The 22263-nt window shown below is 34.0% G+C and overlaps 1 protein-coding gene across 2 annotated transcripts in view; it reads left to right on the top strand.

The window, feature by feature from the left end:
- The window catches only part of LOC128999264 (unconventional myosin-XV-like), a 170801-nt gene that overhangs the window by 95018 nt on the left and 53520 nt on the right, over nt 1-22263 (top strand). For both annotated transcript variants that reach the window (XM_054425659.1, XM_054425658.1), the window contains exons 10-16: nt 16144-16267; nt 16818-16972; nt 18130-18324; nt 19019-19153; nt 19726-20013; nt 20659-20816; nt 21730-21819. In XM_054425659.1, coding sequence (XP_054281634.1) covers nt 16144-16267; nt 16818-16972; nt 18130-18324; nt 19019-19153; nt 19726-20013; nt 20659-20816; nt 21730-21819 — 1145 coding nt within the window. The remainder of the gene's footprint in view (nt 1-16143; nt 16268-16817; nt 16973-18129; nt 18325-19018; nt 19154-19725; nt 20014-20658; nt 20817-21729; nt 21820-22263) is intronic.

The raw sequence follows: 22263 nt of genomic DNA, 5'->3' as shown, positions 1-22263 counted from the left end.
CTTATTCCCTATATGGGAAATTCGCTAAAACTAGATGAACTAAACATTTATAAAAAAATACCTAATTTATTTGATTTATTACATATCCATCCATGGCTACAATGTTTGTTAAAATTTTAATCCTCCAACCTTCGTAAATTAAGTTACTTATCGATTGAGTAAGAATGCAGTCTGCCGCTGTTGGGAAATATATTGCTAACTATTTGTAAAGTTATAAATATTACTACAATTTGTTAATGGTTAATCTTTTATAAATTGTTATTAGTTTTCAAATTATAAGAGTAAAATAATACAAATATTTCATGACTGATGTTATAAAAAAATACACCAGATTATTTTGGGTCCATAAATTTAATCATCAATTAGTTTTTCTTGGAAATCTACAACTACTGAAATATTTTGAACTGAATTAGCAAAATTATGTATGAAACAATCTGTGAAACCACCTGAAACAGACAAAACTGATATTATGCACCATCGGTTTTCATAAATAAAGGTATATTCCATTACTATGACCGAGTTAATATGTTTTCCTTACTAATTTTCTTTTAAGGAAAACATATTATAGTATAGATGAGTTTTTATGTGATCAAGCAAGATGTGTAATTAGTTGGTATTTTAAATGCAATGTTTAAGTTTATCTATTATGTCTACAACAATTATTTCTATTTTCATAGCGTTAGTTTATTTTATTCTTTTATAACTCCTTAGTTTTAAGGTATACTGTATTGACAATAACACCTATTTTACAACATTGCTATATTTTGTAAACGTTATGTGACAATAAAGATTTATTTATTTATTTAGTTAACCAATGTAGTGTGAATGTTTTGTGAAACCGTAAACCCCTATCAATCTAAGACTACTCTATTCTCGATAATCATATCATCATATAGGAGCATTTGATGATCAACTGATTTAATGATGGAGTTGTATATTAAATTTCTGCCATTGTTTTTACACTTCGATTTAAAGAATTAATCTACTAGGTTTGCACTTTGCACACTACTCAGAAGCAAAGGGTACAAGTTCGATCTACTAGTTCTGAGATAAATATACTACGTACTCAATTCGAACTACGTATTGAGACTTTTAGTTCACGAATATCGGTTGGTTTGTCATTTGGCTTATAATATCGATTTTATATTAATCATCATTTTGATCAATAAACTAATATGATTCAGTAACATAGTTAGTTATCAGTTTATATTGTATGCTTACTTCGTAAAATATGGCTTTGGAAACATAGAAAAAGTCCCAACCATTCAACGTAAGGTTCCTGGACCAGATGCTGAACAGAAACTTACGAATCTGTAACAGAATACAACCTTGAGCTTGATAATTTGAATACAGCAGATGCTTAAATAATGCAAAACTTATAAAAATATTTGTAATAAACTTAACCTTGATTTGATGTTACCTTCAACACTGATCTGGTTGAGCAATCATCGGAATTCGCTTTGCTTGGAAACTAATCAGCAACCTTCACATTTGAAGGCAAGCACTATAATCACTTGGCTAGGTACCTAAACAATCAGAATTTTGTATATCGTCTCTTGTGATATCCTTGAAGAGAGATTTATAAATAAAATACCTACTTCTAGGATTGTGCTGTTTTCTGAAGCAACAGACTATTTCCTCCAAATACGGTATAAAATCACTGGCGTTTTATTTTCCTGTAAAATAAATACAATCATCAACCTATACAGTAAATAGGCTGGCATGTTTAAGTTTTTACAGTAAAAAATCATTCTATAAAATTAAACTAACAATACAGTTGTGGAACTCTTTATCCAAACTCCTAATGTAAAAATCGCTTAAAATCTTGTTTTAAACAACCACAAGGAATTAAATAATGGTTCTGAAATGTGGTTTGAAAAACAATTATTGGATATAATAGAAACATTGCTTTTCTTAATTAAATTGGTTTATCCAAATGTACCATATAAATCAAACCATCGACTTTGACTTGATCAACTGCTTATTCTATAAAACTGAAGATTACTATAGGTTGTTGTTACCTGAAGACCAATAAAATTAATGTTTTCTCATATTTTAGGGTGGATACTTTATAATATGCTTACTCTTTGGTTTTTTTAGCACATAGAAATAAGTAACGGAGGAAACATTCAGTGGTGCACTTAAAAGGTGCCAAGCTCTAGTCACTGGTGTCTAGCACTAGTTTTGGTGTCCAACCCCAGTAACCACCACTGTTGGTTTGCTTCTCCTAACCCCTTTCACACTCCTTTCCCCTCTTGCCATCATGTACTACAACGCTCATGCTCGACAAAGACCTTGTGCTCTGTGCAATAGGAACTCTCACACAATGATCACCACTCAAGCTCTTCCACTACTATTGTTTGTTTCGAGTTTTCACTATTGTTGTATTGCCCTAGCGCTTACGTACGCACAACATACAAAAGCTGAAAGCGCAAGGTCGTTCCATTAGCCAGTTTTCTTCTGATCCTTACTTCTCTGTGGTTTTAGTACTAGGGTACTAGGACAAGCAATTGAAAAGTATAAAATTGTTTTGCCTGGCTCTTTTGTCCTAAAAGATCTTTGTGAGCTAGTGTTCTTTTATATCAAATTGTTCACATCTATATAGAAAGTATGTAGTCAATTTTTCATTCAAATACAACATATTAACCATGTGTGCTACAGTAAATTTAATTTCCTGTCGAAGGCTCAATTTAACTGTGTTAATTTTCATTCCAGAATTGGCTACAATTTAAACAAGAGTGGGGAATGTCTACTTCTCTCTACAGTTAAATTTAAAATGCAGCAAAAGTAGCATAGTCTAAGTAAATTATATTTTTAAAAACCAACCTCATCAAGTATTTGCTGACAAGCAGAGCACAGAATGACAAAATCAATCAATAAACCACAAATGGAGTAGAGTGTCAGTTGTAAAGCGATGAAAGTTTTAGGATTTTCAGCAAACTTGGAGCTCCAGATTCCAGGGGTCACACACAGTAGGTACACAAGGAAAGTCATTTTAACGAAGGTTGTGCTGCAGAATAGAAAAACGTAAAAAGAAAATGCACGGGAAACTTGAACAAGCAAGTTGCCAGTTTTCCAATGTTTCCTCCGCAGATTTTCTATTTTTTCACTTGTCACATCTTTTTCCAACTTCCCATTTGACAATTTTGATAATCTTTGGTTGATTTGGTTGTAGGACATCGAGGCGATGTTCAAAACTGTTAGAAATGTGTAGTTAACTGTGTTTGCAACAATTATAGAATTGCATTTTTCCAATGCCAGGAGAGCAGTTTGGTATTTTGATCTGAAAAATTGATTTACAAGTGAATAAAGTGAACATATCTAGACCAAACAAGTAACGATTATTTAACACAAGGAATTTTTTTTTTTACTCTTCAGGTGATAAGAAGAAATGTTTATAGCTGTCCAACACAACGTGCTCAAGACAGTAACAACTCATAGCCCTTGTGTTAGCATATTTTTTTAAAAGTGGTGACACTTTCTATGGGTGAATATTTTTGACTAAGTTCTAATGATTGGTTTAATTGACTGGGTAGCTGAGTAGATATGTTGCTTGCCTTCAAATCTGAAGGTCGCTGGTTTGATTCCAGCAAGTGAGATAATTTCTGGCTCAGAAGCCTTTGCTGATCAATTAATTTATGATGCATCAAGCAAAAGGTCAGTTTGATAGTAACAAGACTAGGGTTTAGGCCGTTCCCTTACAAAAACGCCAATAACATAAACGGACAAAAAAAAAAAAAATCATTGGATGAGATGAAGAATTGGAGTGAGATGTAGACCTGGAGCGAGATGTAGAACTGGAGTGAGATGTAGAACTGGAGTGAGATGTGGAACTGAAGTGAGATGTAGAACTGGAGTGAGATGATTATAATGTACTTATATGTATTTGCTATAATAGGTTTACGGTGCCTGGAGGTGTTAACGAGTGCAATTCACTCCAAAAGCTTTACAACTTTAATTTTGTTTAAGTTTGCAATAATAGAGTTGTCTGTAAATTAAAATCCCCACCAAGCAGCCAAAAGTGAGCTAACCATAATCTTATATTAACGTCATGTCCTTTCTAGAATCCAGATAAACAATCACTTGGAGAGATGAATAATTTTTACCAGTTCCGCTATGCAACTTATTTTGCAAGTAAAAAAATCATGAAGAATATACAAATCATATTGTCACAGTGGTAAAGAAAACCTACCTAACGTCAGATCAAATGGATACACGCAAGAAAAGTTTACTGATAACAGCTATAAGTCGGGAAACGTTTGTATAAAACACTAAAAATAAGGCCGGCTTCTAAAAAATGTTAAAATATGTTTACAATAAGTGTTTATTATTTCAACCCGTTATTAATAGGGTGAGTATTTCAATTAGTTACATAAGCTTTGAGTCTTTTAAACTTATCGAAATTGAAAATAACTAGTGGCTTGTCCCTAAAATGCTCAATAATATAAAACAAATTATTCTAATATTTAAACAAACAAAGCAATATATTATCTATGTGTCAGAATAGATATCCCTGTATATATGCCATATCTTTTGTGTAAAAAACAGTTTGTTGTTTGTCTTTGTTGATGTTATTTTCAATAAATCATTCGAATCACTACATACCTGCCTGATTCAATAACGACAGGAAAACTCTGGTTGTTTGCCGATGATGTTTGCCACCTTGTAAGAGGTAGTGATGCTCGATCCTTAAGAATCAACGCCCAAGAAGGGCTTAACGAAATGAGTAGTTGGTGTAACGACAATAAACTGTTACTGAATAGAAGTAAAACAAAGGCTCTTCAGATACACAATAGAAAAAAACCAGATTGTTGCCCTTTACTGCGCTCAGGAGGATCAACCATTAACATTGATAATTCTGTAAAATATCTTGGCCTAACCATCAGTGATGACCTGAGATGGCACAAACATATCGACAACATATCTGTGAGACTCACGGCAGTTTGCTATATGGTTCGAAGGCTCCAACCACTCCTGGAAAAAGAAGTACTAATGAAGATATACCATGGCTGTTTTCACAGCATCATGAAATATGGGATCCTACTATGGGGAAACAGCCCAGCTGCCCAACGAGTACTTCTCCTACAAAAAAAATAATAAGATCTATTTTCTTGGAACCATTTCTCGCACACTGTAAGCCACTGTTTGAAGAAGCCAAGGTCCTTACCATGACAGCACTTTTTATCCTGGAGTCAGCACTGAGCGTAAAGAAGAATCCACAACTGTTCCTAATAAATGCAGCATTCCACAACTACAACACAAGGCAATGTAAAAATGTCCACCTAACCCAGGTAAACTCCACTTTAGTAGCAAATGGCCCTAAATTTATGTGCTCCAAAATCTATAACAAGATCCCAACTGAAATCAAAAATATTAAAGAAATAGAAAAATTCAAGACGTTACTCAAGAGTTATTTATTGAAGAGACTGACAGAGTATTTTGAAGATAAATGAAAGGCCAATATTTTTTTGACGACCACGGCGCAGTGACGCTTCCAGTGGGAAATCTTCAAGTATCAAGTATCAAGTAAGTATAGATTTAACTCTGCTAAAGCAAGGCCACACTATAAAGGCAGCAAACATATAATTGGTTGTGAATAAATACTGGTTTATTAAGGTAGCTCGTTAATTATTTATTCAATGTGGTTATTTCTTGTTAAACACAAGTTTGAAAAGTTTCACAGTAAAATAATATATTTCCATATTCTATATAACGTAGCTAAAAAGTCTTAATTATTATAGGTAACGTTATCCCTGGTTTTATATAGTACATTGCTGAACTTACTGGCAAATAAGTATAATCCAAATGTTAACATTGCGTAATGGCTTGATGATAAATCACGATCAGCTGTATGAAGTAAACAAAAATTAGCAGAAAATGGCTTCTAATGCTATTCTTATGGAGAACATTTTACGTTATATCTCGTTTTCTGGTAACTTAATGGAAATTCTGCTATTTTTCCCGAGTCCCTGGGGTCAAGACCTTTAATTTAAGACCCCTCCCACTTTTCTGCGACTTACCAGACGTCCAAAATTTTCTGGTAAAGATTTTTATAGAATTATATAAGGATGACTGTTATTACTGCAGTTTTAAATAACGCCTGTATAATAACGGTACTTAACAATTGCTCGATTTTAAGCACTCATAGAAGATGAATGTTATTTTTTTAATAAATCCTGTATAATACCGGTACTTGACAATTGCTCGATTTCGAGCAACAGGCACACTAGTTTGTAATTAATCCTTCAATTATTGTAATAGTCACCTGTGAATCCCCAAAACCGTTAATAGGAAGTTGAATTGTACTATGATTAAAATACACTGCATGTTCTGAAAAAAGTAATTTAAGAAGGCATGTGAACATTTCGGCATATGACCACCACTCGAGGCCATAACCTTTCTCCCTAGTTCGATACATTTATGGAAATGTTTCAAGTTGATCAGTGGTAGAAGCATGGTGACTGTGTCGTAGAGTTGGTAAAACCCGGTTATGACCATGGTCAAAACCATGTCTGGAGGGGCTGCAGACATCATGAGGACAATTCTGTTAAGGTTAGAGGCTGTCAGAGCAAACTGACCAATAGTGCAACATATGAGGAGCTTTCTCAGCCGTGGCTGTGATCCTGAAAAAACCACATTTAATTAATGTCACTCGTATAACATGACTTGCACGAAAGCCTTGTCCTTGTCCCTTAGTTTTTGTGATGTCATTGAATTTCTTTAAGAAATCACAAATAAAGATAATTGTCTGTGTATTGTCCATAGACCCAGACAAGAGAAGTTTTCAGCGTCTACTTCAACAAACATCAACTTAAACCTCAGAATCTACCTAGTAAACGCCATCTATTTATATATTGGTATATGTACTTCAACAACAGTGTCTACTTTAACACCAGCATCTATACTTCAACAACAGTATTTACTTGACTTGAACAGCAGCGTCGATTTCTACAAAAGCATCTACTTTAACAACAGAATCTACTTTAAACATTAGTATAGTATACAGGGTGTCCCGGAACTCTCTTCCAATATTTTAGGGCATTGCTCCTGGGTAAGAAACATACCTAAATATCATATTTAAATTGTCCAGAAGTCTGTGACCGCTGGAGTTGCAGCGCATGCTGAAAGCGGTCACGTATCACTAAAGTTGCCATATCTCAGTTAATACTCGTCCAATCTAAAAAATAAGGTGCCAATCGATTTGTAATGAAATTGCCTTAAAAAAGTTATTCTTTTAAAATTTTTGTAAAATCAACGATTTTTGAGTTATTTAAGAAACACAATTTTAAATGGCCGCCATTTTTTTTACGACTGAAAAATCGTCATAATTTTTTGGTAGCTTTGTCTAGTTGTCATAAATGTTTGTGCAAATTTTCCATTTCATATCTTTAACAATTCTAAAAAAAAAATATAACTGAAAAAAACAAAATGGTGGCTGTGTAATAACTAAGGACTTCCGGAAATTTAAATATGATATTTAGGTATGTTTCTTACCCAGGAGCAATGCCCTAAAATACTGGTAGAGAGTTCCGGGACACTCTGTATATTACTTCAACAACAACATATTTTGTTCAACAACATCAGCTACTGTACTTCAAATCAACATTCATCATTCTTCATTTGATTTAAGATGAAAGATTGTTGAAATTTGTTTTTTTTTATTTATTGAGTGTACGGTATTCACTCCTTTTCAGTCTATTTAACTACTTTCCCTGTCAATTTAGCATCTTAGTTCGGATTTACAAAACAAAATCTAGCCTGGAATTCGTCATAGAGCTATCATAAATATACCTATTTAAGGTATTGTGTTTAATTCACCAATTCTAAATGTATTTTGACGTGTTACATTACATTAGTACACTCCTAGTAGTATTAAAAATGTATAACTTATTTGTGTGTACAGTGGACTTCCAAAATACTTACGCTTTTTGGCAAAAAATATATTCTTCTCCAATACAACTGGAAAAACTCCAAGAAATTGTAACAATGTAACGGTAGTTTCTAGTTTCATAATCAAGGATAATTTTTATAAAATTTTGCTACTACTACTAGTTAGGAAAATTATTGGGTTACTAAGCCATCAATGAATCCATACTCTTTTTACTTCGGAATATTTTGTGCAAAGTAATGGATATTAACAATAATAAACAGACAAAACACTTAAGTTACCAAAACAGAGTAACAAAAGGAATTTGCTGTTTCAAGCTGAATGCTGAATGTTTTGACAACTTGTCACTTTTACCTCTATTGTGTGTTTTGTATGAACAATACGAAATGTAGAATTGTATAAATTTAAAAAATAGAAATACGGTTTAAATGGTACAACATTTAATGTTGAATACATTTATGTTATTGAGATGACTTTCGAGTGGAAATATTAGAATATAAAAAGACAGAGTGTTGAAATAGAAGTAACTGTGTTATATTAAAGATCAGAATAGAAAAGTAAACAACATTTGATGATTAACATTTTGGTTGCTATGGTAACAACTACATATGTTCATAACATTCTCCCCCACTTAATCGCTGGAGAGCAAAGTCCTTAAGATAGGACGGAACCTTGCGCTGTCTGGAAGGACGAGTTAATTTGTTTTCTTTTTCTTCTGTGGCTTGAGGTCTGTCTAGATTTTCTTCCCTTAGAGTATCGTCTAGTTCTGTTGGATTGTTTGTATTTGATTCAGACTCTGGATGGATCTCTTGTGGTGGTGCTTGACAGTCTATAATAGGAATCCTTCTTGGAACAACAGAACTATCTTGTTTGTTTTGTGTTGTAAAGGTAACTTTCTTCTTGGATACAAGAGTCAAAATCAATTGATTTATGTGTCGTTTTAAACTTCGTCCAGAATCCAATTCAACAATGTAATGGTATTGACCTAATTTTCTCTTGATTGTACCAAACTGCCATATGTCTTTATTTCCCAGGTGAACTCTTGCCTGAACCCTCTCCCCCACTTTAAGAGAGCGGACGCGAAGAGGAGCAATCGATTTTGATGGAAGCTTTGCCTTTGGGTTAGGGAGAAGTGTGTCAAGTCTAATCCGAATCTTCCTGTTCAAATACAACTCTGCTGGAGTCTTGCCTGATGCCAAAGGTGTTGCTCGATATCTGAACATAATGTTTTGTAGCTTTGTGGTAATTGGGGTTGGATCATCGGCAGCAGCAATAAGTCTTCTCTTTAAGGTTTGTATGTTTCGTTCCGCCAGGCCATTTGTTGCAGGATGGTTAGGAGCAGTAAATTTTTGGAAAATCCCACGTTCTTTACAGTAGTTGATAAATTCCTCACTTTTGAATATAGTGGCATTGTCCGAGACTAAGAACGAGGGGTACCCATGGACTGAGAAAATGTTTTGGAGTAGTGCCATCGTCGTTGCTGAGGAAGGAGCATTTCGAAGAATGCGAACTTCTGCCCACTTTGATTTTGCATCTACACACATGAGGAAATAATTTCCATCCAATGGACCGGCATAATCAATATGCACTCTTTCCCAGTTATCATCGGGCTGATCCCACGGATGTACCGGAGCCTTTGGTGGATTGTGACGAACTTTTGCACAAGCTTCACAGCTTTTCACTAGTCTTTCTATTTGTTTGTCCATACCTTCCCAATATACATATCTTCTAGCAAGCTGTTTCATTTTAGTAATTCCGAGGTGTGATTCATGGAGCTCATTTAGAATTTGATTTTGAAGACGTTTGGGAATTACGACTCGATCTGATCGGAAAAGTATGTTGTCTGAGATCATGTAAGGGCTATCTTTGCGACTATTTTTCAGTTCATGCAAAAGAACTTGAAGCTCAGGGTCTTTTGCTGTTTCTTCTTTTATCGTTTCTGCGGTTATAACAGTGCTGGAGATTTGAAGTAAGGTTTCTGCATTGATTGTGTTTATTTCTTTGTCGAATGTTAGTTCAGATGAAATTGATGATTGAACTGGGCTTCGAGACAAACAATCCACGTTTTCATTTTCTTTCCCTTTCTTGCATTGAACTGTATAGTCAAGACCACTGAGGAATGAAGAATAATGCAATAAGCGAGATGATGTCATTCGTGGCAGGGCACGTCCTGGATGAAAGATATGTGACAATGGTTCATTATCGGTGACAAGAGTGAATTTTTTACCAAAAACGTAATTGTAAAAATGGGTGACTGCGTAGATGATTGCTAGAGCTTCTCTATCAAGTTGGCTGTAATTGGTTTCAGCCTGAGTCAATGCTCTGGATGCATATGCAATTGGTCTTTCTTGACCATCGATATCATGACTGAGTATTGCAGCAATTCCAGTTGGGCTAGCATCTGTTGTGAGAATAACTGGTTTTGATGGGTCGAAAGGAATAAGAACTGTATCACTACAAAGTTCAGATTTCAGATTCAGAAATGAGGCTTCAGTAGCAGCTGACCAAAAGAATTTTTCTCCTTTTCGAAGCAAACATCGTAGCGGATGTGTTTTTGAAGAGAAGTTAGGAATGAATTTTGCATAGTATGTAACTAAGCCAAGAAAGCGTCTTAACTCATCAACATTTCGAGGGCGAGGCATCTGAGTAACTGCTTCAACCTTTTTAGGGCATTTTTGAATCTTATTGAATGACACCACATGTCCAAGGTAATTAATACTTTCCTTGAAGAAAACACATTTTGTTCTGTTAAGATGTAGATCATTCTTCTTGAGACATTCCAAACATGCAATAAGGTTCTTCATACACTCTTCGAGAGTTTCACCGTGACAAATGATATCATCAAAGTATGCTTCTACCTTTGATAATCCGTTTAACAGTTGTGACAAAATTCGGTTAAACTCAGAAGGGGCTGTTTTTATTCCAAAACTGAGACGATTCATGTTGAACATTCCTTTATGGGTTGATATTGTTTGAATCTTACTTCCCTCTTCATCGACTTTTAGATGCAAATAAGCCTTATGAAGATCCAACTTACAGAAGTATCTTGATCCGCGGAGACTATGTAGGACATCATCAATGCGTCGAATGGGGTGGTTAGATGAGACAAGTTTTGAATTAACCCCACACTTGTAATCTACGCATAGTCTGACTCCTCCATCTGGCTTTGGGATAACAACCAATGGTGAACCCCAATCACTTGATGCAACTGGAGTTATGATTCCTTGAGACTCGAGGGTTGTAAGTTCCTTTTCTACTCTCTCTCGTAAAGCGAAAGGGACATCACGTTCCCTAGTAAATACTGGTTTTTCATTATCTCTGAGTTGGAGTTTGACTTCAACATTGGGAACACATCCGATTCTTTCTTCGAAAATTTCTGAGTATTTTTCGAATATATCCTCTAGAGACGGAACTAAATTAACATCAACTGTATTCATCGGTGATTGATTTCTGTTGTCTACCTCACTGAGTTCAATTCCAAGTCCACGAATCCAAATTCGTCCTAACAAAGCAGAATGACCTGCAGGTACTATAAATAAATCAGTATTTAGTGATTTTGTATTGTAAGAGACTGAGACAGTTACTTTACCTTTAGGTTTTATTATATGATCAGAGTAGGAGCGAAATGAGATAGGAGTTGGTTGAAGTGGCACTTTAAGTCCAAGTTTATCAAAGTCCGTTTCTGAGATTAAGGAAAATCGTGCACCAGAGTCTACTTCAAATGTTTGAGGCTTGTTGTTGATAGTGACTGTAACCATGTATTTGTCTGAGTCTGGTCCTACTATGTAAAGATCTTCCACATCGTTGATTTGTGTGATTTCATACTCATCTGGGTGACTGGATTCATCTTCTGTGTAGTGAGACAACAGGGTGTTTGTTTTAGAGTTCTTTAGTAGAGACGTTATACACACTTTTGATATGTGGCCTTGTTTTCCACAGGAAGTGCATTTAAGATTGTTCCGATTAATTTTGCATTCATTAGACTGATGGTTTGATCGACCACATTTGAAACAAAGTCCATCAATACCCAAAGCTTTGTAGTCAACGTGTCTTTTTAAGCTTTTGTTACGGAAATGTTGTGATTGAGATCTATTGGAACCGCGGTCATCATATTTGTGTGTCTTAAATTGCTTGAAACTTTGATATTCCTTTGTTTTAGACCTTGAATGCCTATCAATTTTGTGTGTATCTGCATTTTCACTTGATGGTTGTGTGACAGGATTAGAAATTTTATTTGATTCATAGCGGGAAGCTTCTAGGGCAATTGCTTTTTTTAGGAGTGTGTCAAAACTGTTGAGATTAGTGTCTTGTAGAAGTTGTTCACGTATCCAATTGTCTTTTAGTCCTCTAACAAATTGAGGGCGGAGAAATTTGTCAGCAATTGAAATTTTACTTTCACATTGATTGCAAGAAGTGTAAAAATTACAATCATTCAGGTTACCTTTCAGGACTGTGACAAAATCAGAGATGGATTGATGCAACTGTTGTGAAACACTGAGGAAATAGTGTTGTGCAACAATATGAGATACTGTAGGTGACAACATCACTGTGAAATGTTCGATTAATTTTGAAAAATTAAGGTCTTTTACAGGATTGTCTGGGCCCAAAAGAGTTGTCAGATTATTGTAATGTTCCTTACCAATGGATGAGCACAGGAGTTAAGCTTTCATCTTGTCTTCTTTAATGTTCTTCAAATTGCAATAATTTTCAAAACGTTCCAAATATGATTTGAATTTATCATTATTTGGATCAAAATGTTCAAAAGGATTGATCTGAGGAGTTGAAGTTTTATTACCTAGAGCTGCAGCCAAAACATTCATGAGTCTTTCAAATTGTTCTTCATTCATTTTAAGTTGAAATGTTTAACAAAATAAAATATCTTTAAAATAATAGAATAAAACAAGAATTGATAATAGTTTTTTACCAAATCGTCGCCAACTGAGATGACTTTCGAGTGGAAATATTAGAATATAAAAAGACAGAGTGTTGAAATAGAAGTAACTGTGTTATATTAAAGATCAAACTGAGATGACTTTCGAGTGGAAATATTAGAATATAAAAAGACAGAGTGTTGAAATAGAAGTAACTGTGTTATATTAAAGATCAGAATAGAAAAGTAAACAGCATTTGATGATTAACATTTTAGTTGCTATGGTAACAACTGCTTCATATGTTCATAACAGTTATTGAAATATTTTAAAATAATTAACTGAAGAAAAAAATTCATCTCAAAATGTCCATTCTTTAAAAAAAGGCATAGTGATTAAGATTAGCGAAATTTACAGACAGTTTCAATGCAATTTTTATTATAAATAATCAATGGTTACCTTGGACAATAATCATACCTCTTGTGAACATTCACACATGCTGATGCAAGCTGTTCACCAGATCTGTAGAACATGGACTGCCTGACTGGTCAATAATTCACAAGTTTATCCATGTGTTCAATATAATATGTATGTATATCTTGGCCCACTTGTATTTGATGTGTATGCATATGATTTGTACAATCTCAAACGAGCTTTCTCATTGTCATCCTTATTAATCATGTTTTCAATTATCTTAAATTATTTAATAAAAGTTATGTTAATATTGAGGTTTTTTGTACAACGCTTTGGAATAAATGTTATATTAACTTAATTAAAATACAACTCCATACTAAACTATAGTTATGGCTCACTTTTATACATATTCTATAAATCTTTAATACTTATGTAAAAATAATATATACTTTATATATTTAATAAAGATCAATTCAGAAAGAAAAGTTACGAGGTCTATGAAGAGGTCACGGCTATAGAAGAAGAGGGCTCTGTGAGGCGGAGTGACATCATTGTTATAGACAAGGAGAAAGATTTCGGTCTCATTATAGACCCAACAGTTCGTCTTGAGACAAATGAAAATCAGCCACAGGAAGTCCATGAAGAAAAAGTAAATATTTACAAGAAAACTATCCCATATTATTCAGAGAAATATAAAATATCAAAATTCGAAGTATATGGACTACTCATTGGATCAAGAGGAACAATTCCTCAACAAGTTGAGAAATTTTGGAAGAAATTCAAGTTGGAATATCAAGTGCTATATTTAATATCTTTAACAGCCATAAAATTTTCTATTAATATTATAAGAAACCACCTATATAACAACTATCATAATTAGGTTTAATCAAACTTGCAAAATTTAATGTAATATTATTCTTTGTTCTACAGCAGACTACAATGTGTAGTAAGATTTCAATTTTTAAAATAAATTTGAATTTATATATAATGGGTTTTATCTGTAACATCACTTTTTTGGCCGTCACATTTAACATATTTGTTCGCGGTCAGAAAAGTGATTGAAGTGGTTGAGCACAGAATAATTCTGTGGATTGAGAAGTAATTTTCAAGTTTATCATTTATCGGAGGGACGAATAATAATTGGAATTAAAATTTACTTAGTGCTTCGTTCCCCTAGCCTTTTTATTTCTAGAAGGGACTTTTAAAAGTCAGTGTTTCTGAACAACTGTCTTTACAACGGTTTTAAACGTGAATAGTAATTTAACAGCTGATTACCTTCTGTCGATTTTTTAACCATAGTCAGTTAACAAACAGGAGTCCGAACAGTTGATGAAAATGAATTTTAAATGTACACCTCTACAGCAGTCGAATTTTGAACCAATTATAACGCGCAATTTGCGCATTGGCCCCTTTGTACAATGCATATTTTAAGATTTAAAACAAATCTATAATATCTTTTGTCTCAAATGTTTTGTTTCTCAATAAAAGCGCGGAAAATTACATTCGGTGTATTTGTATTGAACAATTCATGAATCATCAGGTATTCATGTGTGGCATTGATGTCGTTCTCTGTTCTCTTCTTCGCCTTGTTGCAAAGCGCGAATCTCGTAGATATGTATATATGTATATATTTAATTCCTATAGCTCCACACCTACAACAGATTGTCGTTACACGCTGTCAAAACTTATCATCCTTACCGATCGGATTATTTAAAACGTTAGTTCCACCCGGTATATTAAGAGGACGTTTCGTTGTTTACTATTAGTTTCTTGTTATTTCAAAAGTGTAATCACTATGCAAACACACTCAAGTCAAATGTTACCAACATTCTCTACTGTATGTAGCCAAGTGGTTATAGCAAACACCTTCAAATCAGAAGGCCGCTGGGTCGATCCCAGATTGCCAGGGCAATCAATTCTTGACTTAGATGCCATTTTCGAACGGAATTTCTATTATGTTGCCATCTAACATGAGTTTGTAGGGAAATGTGATTAAAATAATTTTTTCAACTGATAAAGCTAGGACCTCATGACCCTTTCTTACACCTAACCCACGGAGATATATTTTGGATGCACTTATGAACCGTTACTTTAAAGAACTATGTAAAATACAACACAATCATGACACACACAATTATTATAAGCAGATTTTCAGATTTTACAAGATGTGAAGTCTACATACACTAACACTAGCCAAAGTCGACCTGTGAAACGTCGAGTAAACATGAATGACTGCTTCAGAATCGCCGATTTAAAATTTACAACCCCGCCGCACCGTGGCGCCCGAAGACCCACGTAGGCGTTAAACACTGGATGTCAAAATAGAGCAGAAGTAGCCATGTTTAATGTGTTTGTTACATATTTATATGTGTATTTTAATATCGTGTTTGGGCAATGTAAAAAAACCTCTGATAATTCTGAACAAACTATTAGCCAAATATAGTATTATGAGTGGATGTTATCAAAATGGCACCCATAATGACCCACCGCGCTACCCCCTTCCTGCCCGACCATCAGTGCGTCACTAATTAATTATGTGTCACAAAGTGTTCACCGTTTCATCGGTCGGGGCTTACGTAGTCCCTTGGGCAATTTGGCTTGCTTTTTTTTAATTTACTGATAAGTGTAACTTGTGTTGTGCCGTTCTTATAAGTATAATAGACGCCGGGAATTCCGTACTTTTTAGCCGGGAAAACCGGGAAAAATGCGTGAATTTCGTTTATAGATCCTGCTGACAACCCTGTTATATCAATCCTCAAGATAAAAAAATAGTTTTACTTTATCAGTTTTATTACAAGCCCAATATTGTTTAAGCCAAAATTCAGTTTAGTAAAATAACAAACAACAACGTAAATATTTTTAGTCAATAACATCAAATGCTTTTTTTCTAACTAGATATTCATAATAAGTTGTTAACACATTTGTCACAGTAACGCTCTTGCCAAGCAGTGTTTAGTTTGAGATGCATTCTAGGGAGGGAGCTGTGAAATTGATGGGAAATATGACGCAGAAGATTTCCAATCTCTTCTCTCAGCAATGCAAGTACTCGGTTTCACATCTGATGAGCAAGACACCATCTTCCGCATTCTGGCTTCAGGTATGATTGTAGTGAGCTTCTGGAGATAAAAAAGAACATAAACAAGCTTTGAGAAGTAAAAAAACACACAAAAAACAGTATATTATTTTTAAGTCCAAAAATAATTGTAGTGAACTTCTATGCACTGAAAAGAATTTTAACATGGTATTTTTGGCCAAAAAGATCTGTAGTGAGTATCTGTGAACCAGAAAATAAAAAATTCCCATTCTCAGATCTTTTGATATATTTATCTTTTCTTTTATAGGTGTATTTTATATTTTGGGTGTTACTATGCCTTTGGTTTTTTAAAAGTTTTTTATTAGGAAATGGTCCAAACCCCTGGTGTTGTTACTATCTATAGCATTATTTGGCATCTCAATGACAAATGCTGATAAAGCATCTAGGTCTGAAAACAATCTCGCTTGGAATTGAACTGGTGACCTTCATATTCAAAGGCAAGCGATGTAACCACTCAGCTATTTTCTTATGAGATATAGTGGTTATTGAGTGTTACAGTAATTATCTTCCATTAGTATTGCATCATAGTAATTTAAACATCATTTTGTCATAGTACTACACCTGGGCAACGTGTATTTCCACCGCAAACAGCTGAAGCACGGTCAAGAAGGAGTGGAGATCGGTTCGGACGCAGAGATTCGATGGACTGGACATCTGTTGCAGCTGAACGTCGACGGTATCAAGCAGGCGTTGACTACCAAAACTACGGTGAGAATAGTGTACTGGTACATTAAAGGCTCGATTACACAGGGCAAGTTGACATGCTGCTAGCGAGCGAGTAAAAACACTGGCTTTTTGACTAGAACAACATTTAACTTAACTACTGCTATTAACCAACTCCTTCGACGTCATCAAGATTAATTCTATATGTTGCTTAAATACACTTGAATGGTTTGACGATTTACCTCAGTCAAAATCTGGTGAGTGGCATTTAAAGACACCGGTAGAGGCAAATTTTACAAGACCTTCTCTTAATAACAGCTATAAGAGCGAGTATGGCTAGTATTTACTGAGACTAGTTAACGAGTTGCGTGTAAAATATCTGGATTTTAGCCTGTAAAATCACTCTTGTGTAAAAGAGCTTTAGAGGTATTAGTCGTTTTGGTCCTATGAGGGTACCACCTGTCGGCTGGTTACCACGTAAACATGGTCCTACAAAAAAGAACCTCGTGGCATTATTAAAGTGTTTATCGAGTTGAAATAAACTGTAAAATATTCACAAAGATCCAAACTATGCCCTGGATGAACTAAAACTTCATAATTGTTTCCTTAAGTATTTACAAAATCATTTTGCAAATCTGTAAATTAGTGTTTTTCACATGGGATTTTAGCTTCTAAATAATCATTAAATAAATAATCATCGTTAAATAATCATTTATACCCATCTATTTCTAGTCACCCATCATCCATCCATCTCATCCATCCAAGCTCATCCATGAAAAAGCACACAATCATTGGAAACAGATTAGTTTTGGAGTGTTTATAGCTTGTACCGTAGAGGCATGTTTAGAAACATTAGCATATTTAGCCGCCATCTTGAATTGACTGGGTAGAACACTAAGATCTACAATGCAGAATGACAATACAGTAGAATGTTTATGTTTATTTTTTGGTTGAAATTTTTTTTACATGAACTATAATTTATTTTATATTAATCTATCTTGCTAGTTTAAGTTTTTGATCTACAGGTTTACTTGTATTACAACAAGTAAAGAACATTATAGTCATACTGTAGGAAGCTACCTCGTTAGGAAACTAAATTTATCCTATCTTATCTTCTCCAGTAAACTAATGTCATTACTACAGTTTGGTCTAATTACAAATCTTAATTTAGTAAAATAACGAGATGTTTGTTATGTTTGCAGGAAGCCCGCAACGAACGATTGTTTACGGCTCTGACTATCGATCAAGCTTTGGATGCTAGAGATGCGTTCGCTAAGGCTCTGTACAGTTCGCTATTTGCTTGGCTTGTTGCTAGAATCAACCATATTGTGTTCAAAGGCACAAAGCGAACTGCTGCCATCTCAATCCTGGATATTTTCGGGTTTGAAGATTTTAAGGTATGGTCTTCTTGTTTTTCACATTTATTGATATATTTTGACTATTATGATCATCATTAGAGTGTTAAAAAGCAAAGTAGATTTAAGCTGTTTTTTGTTCGTGTTTCATGTCTGATCATAAGTGTGCTGACACCAACCTTAATATTCCTATTATTATTTTAGAGTTTATTTTACAGTATATGTAACATTTTACATCGGCTATATTTTAACATAACTCCACAGGACAACCAATAGTTTTACAAATATATTGTTCAGTTTAACTTATTATAATTTTAATGTTAGTAAAATAACCTACAATAAGAGAGGAGACACCAAACCACTCCAATTTTACCAAAGAGAAGCATACATTGATGAATAGTCTTCAGTAGAGATGGGCCAATTCCTGAATTGGTTGATTCCGATACCGATTACGATTCTACAACTTTGGTTAATTTAGATTAAAATAAAATTGAACTAAATTAAATAATTAAATTAAACTAGTTTAGATTAAATTAAACTAAATTAAATCAAACTAATTTAAATTAAACTAATTTAAATTAAAAGAAACATAAAAACTCATGAACTAAAATGGCACGATTTTTTTATATAACTAAGAATTTTTTAAATACAATCTGTAGAAAATCTTTAAATTATCTATGAATCATCTAAATAAAATCTATTAATAATCTAGCTAAATAATCTACTATATTTTTAGGAGAACAGTTTTGAGCAGCTGTGCATCAACTATGCCAATGAAAACCTTCAGTTCTATTTTAACAAACACATCTTCAAGTTGGAACAACAGGAGTACGCCAAGGAGAAGATAGTATGGCAGAATATTGCCTATGCTGTGAGTACATGCACTTAAGCAAACTTAGAAATCAGTAAGTAATAAGAGTAAGAAATGTGAAAATAGAGAAGCAGATTTTTGTAAGAATGGAGAAAACAAAAGTAACAAAACAAAACTATTCTTTAAAAAATGTAAAATTTGTAGCAATCACTTAGTTTAAACACAACTTCAGTTCCTTAGAGTATTTGCTTTCATATTTGAAAATTTTATTCCGAGCAGAAGGTTCAGGACAAATATGCCATTTCTCCTTGAGTTATCAAAAAAATGAATGATGCTATCTAACGAAAGATCAATGATACACAGTGGTAAGAGCACAGTTTAAGCCGTTTCCATACAAATAAAATTCCATTGGAGTAGGTAAACACACACACTCACAAAAAAAGTTATAAATCCAAACCAACATAAGAAACTAAAATAGAATTTGGTTTTAACAATAAATGTTAGTTTTTAAAATATCAAAGAATTTGTAAAAAAGCTCAAACATTTTTGTTGCAAAACATATTTTATCTACGATGCCTAAAAAAGCTGTTTTTTTATCCAACACAAGCCAATGTTTTATCTTTCATTTTCAGGACAACCTACCAGTGATTCACTTGTTATCTAAGAAGCCCGTGGGGATCCTTCATCTTCTGGATGACGAGAGCAACTTCCCCCGCGCGACAGACCTCTCGTTCCTAGAGAAGTGCCACTACAACCACGCTCTCAACGAGCTGTACTCTCGCCCGAGGCTGAATGGACCGGAGTTCGGTATCCGTCACTACGCAGGCCCAGTTTGGTACAATGTGGACGGTTTCTTGGACAAAAATCGGGATACTTTAAGGCCTGACGTCGTCGAGTTGTTGATTTCCAGTTCTTTGCCTGTGAGTTACCAATTTGAGTTTGATTTGACCACAAAACATGTAATGATTTTACCCGTCTTGTTAGTTTTGATTTTTAAGCGTTAGGGATAAAAACAGGAATACTTGAAGGCCTGGCACATCTTGCTGTTGATTTTAGTTCATTAGTGGAAAATAAAAGAATTGTGTTTTGTTGGGACTGTTAAACCATAGGGATAAATTATTATTATTTCTTGTTAATTAATCTAAATTTAGAAAGGGTGAGGATTATGGAGAGTTTGAGATAGTCTAACAACAATCTTAGATAAATTTTAATTTAATCATAGTTTAGAACCAGCTAACTGAAAAATAAGCAAATTTATTTAGTTAGCTTGGCTTAGCTTCTGTTGTTTTGTTTTTACAAATAAATATTTTATTTGTCTCATTTTTGATATTTTTTAAATACCGTATTCTAATGTCATTAGGCTTACTTGAAATTAGCATGCTACGGTACTTTAGTCGTAGAGTAGCCAGTAGCTACTTTGTGCAGTTTCCTTATAAAGAAACCCCCTCTCAGCTTATGTATCAGTTCCTTATTCCTAAGCCTATTGCTTTTCTCATAAAATAAAAAAAATTTTATGAGACATATTATTTCTGATTACCGTGAGATTACAACTGCTATTTTCACAGATGGTGAGCAAAATGTTCACGGCAGTGAGGAGTTCCCATGAAGCCAATAAGACCCTCAACAAGAGCAACGGAAGGTTTGTCACCATGAAGCCGAGAACTCCCACGGTCGCTGCAAGGTTTCATGACTCTCTTCAGCAACTTCTGGAAAACATGTCAAAGTACTTATATGTTTACAACCTTTGGTCCAATAGTTTAAACTATAGTTTAAAGGAAAGAAACTTAAAGATCAATAATATGAAAATATTGGTGGGAAAAAAATTAGCTGTCTATTTGGCATCATTATACAAGGCTCCATTTAATAGAACTATCAGGTCTGTATGACAACCTAAGGCTGGAAGGTAGAGGGAGGTTAGTGGGTGTGCCCTACTTACTGGAAATGAATTAACTCTTTCTCTGATCGTGTATCACAGAATTTTCATTAAGAATCATTAGACCATTATACTAGATTCGTTAAAATTGTGTTCAAAATTCTATAAAATGTAGGTGTTAAGTAGTGTGGTATTAAAATGATGTTCGGGATGCTAAAAAATGCTGTAATAAACTATAATGAATTTTACCTACACGACCGTTTTTTAAAGTAGCCGTTTCAGTTGAGTTCTTAGAATTGGAAAGTTTCACATAACATTATTGTTTACTGTCATAACAGCATACTTTTACTCATAACAACACGGGTACAGGCCAGTGAGGTTCAAGGATTGAGAGAGAAGATGTAAAATTGTAATGATTTGAACTTCCACTAATCAGCTGTTCAGTTCAGACCAATTTAATTGTTGAGTGGTGCAAGTAGTGTTTGGTACAATGTTTTGTTGTATCACTGTCAGTGGCAATGAGAGGCTATAAACGAAAACATAACCTTTCTTAGAAGTTATGAGTAGTTATTTTTAGTAATTAAAACACTATCGTAGGTAAAGTAGTGTAGTCAACTTGGGTAAATAGTGTTAACGACACTCGCAGAAGTTTTTAAGGCACTTGTCAAGGCTCGTACCTTAAATATTTTACTTGTGTCGTTAAACACTATCTTTACGCAATGCGTAAACTACTATATTTCTACTATTAAAATACTTTTTTCAGGTGCAATCCATGGTTTGTCCGTTGCATTAAACCCAACAACGACAAAGCTGCAATGAAATTTGACATGCCAACAGTCTTGGAACAACTCAGGTAATATTTTTTACTGTTTTTATTGAACTAATTATAAAAATATTTTGTTTGAATAAAATTATTGTTTGTAAACAAAAAACACACACATTGCTTTGATAAAAAGTAAATTCTTGAAAGATAATGCTATATAATGTGTAAATTTGTTATAACGGTTCATTATTATTGTTAGCATAAATCGTTATTAAATTGTTTATTGGCTGTGCTTTTTCAAATCTTTGATAAAGTCAACCAACAGTAGTAAGGTATCGTTTTCCTCTTTCCTTCTATTTTTATTTTAATTTTTTCAAAAGAAATCTTTTCAAAATATATCTGACTAAAGACTAACCTATATCTTTAATTATGATACGTAAAACCTAGACATTCCATCCCCATGTTAAATTTGTAGCCAGCTTTTTTTATCAAAATCGTCGTAGTTTATGTGAGCCACCTACAGATTGGTAAATT

The sequence above is a fragment of the Macrosteles quadrilineatus genome, unplaced genomic scaffold, assembly GCF_028750875.1.
Source record: "Macrosteles quadrilineatus isolate MER2022 unplaced genomic scaffold, UCM_ALF_1.0 Scaffold_8__2_contigs__length_117827958, whole genome shotgun sequence".
Taxonomy (NCBI): Eukaryota; Metazoa; Arthropoda; class Insecta; order Hemiptera; family Cicadellidae; genus Macrosteles; species Macrosteles quadrilineatus.
The sequence above is the reverse complement of the archived record's forward strand: the minus strand, read 5'-3'. Positions and strand labels throughout refer to the sequence as shown.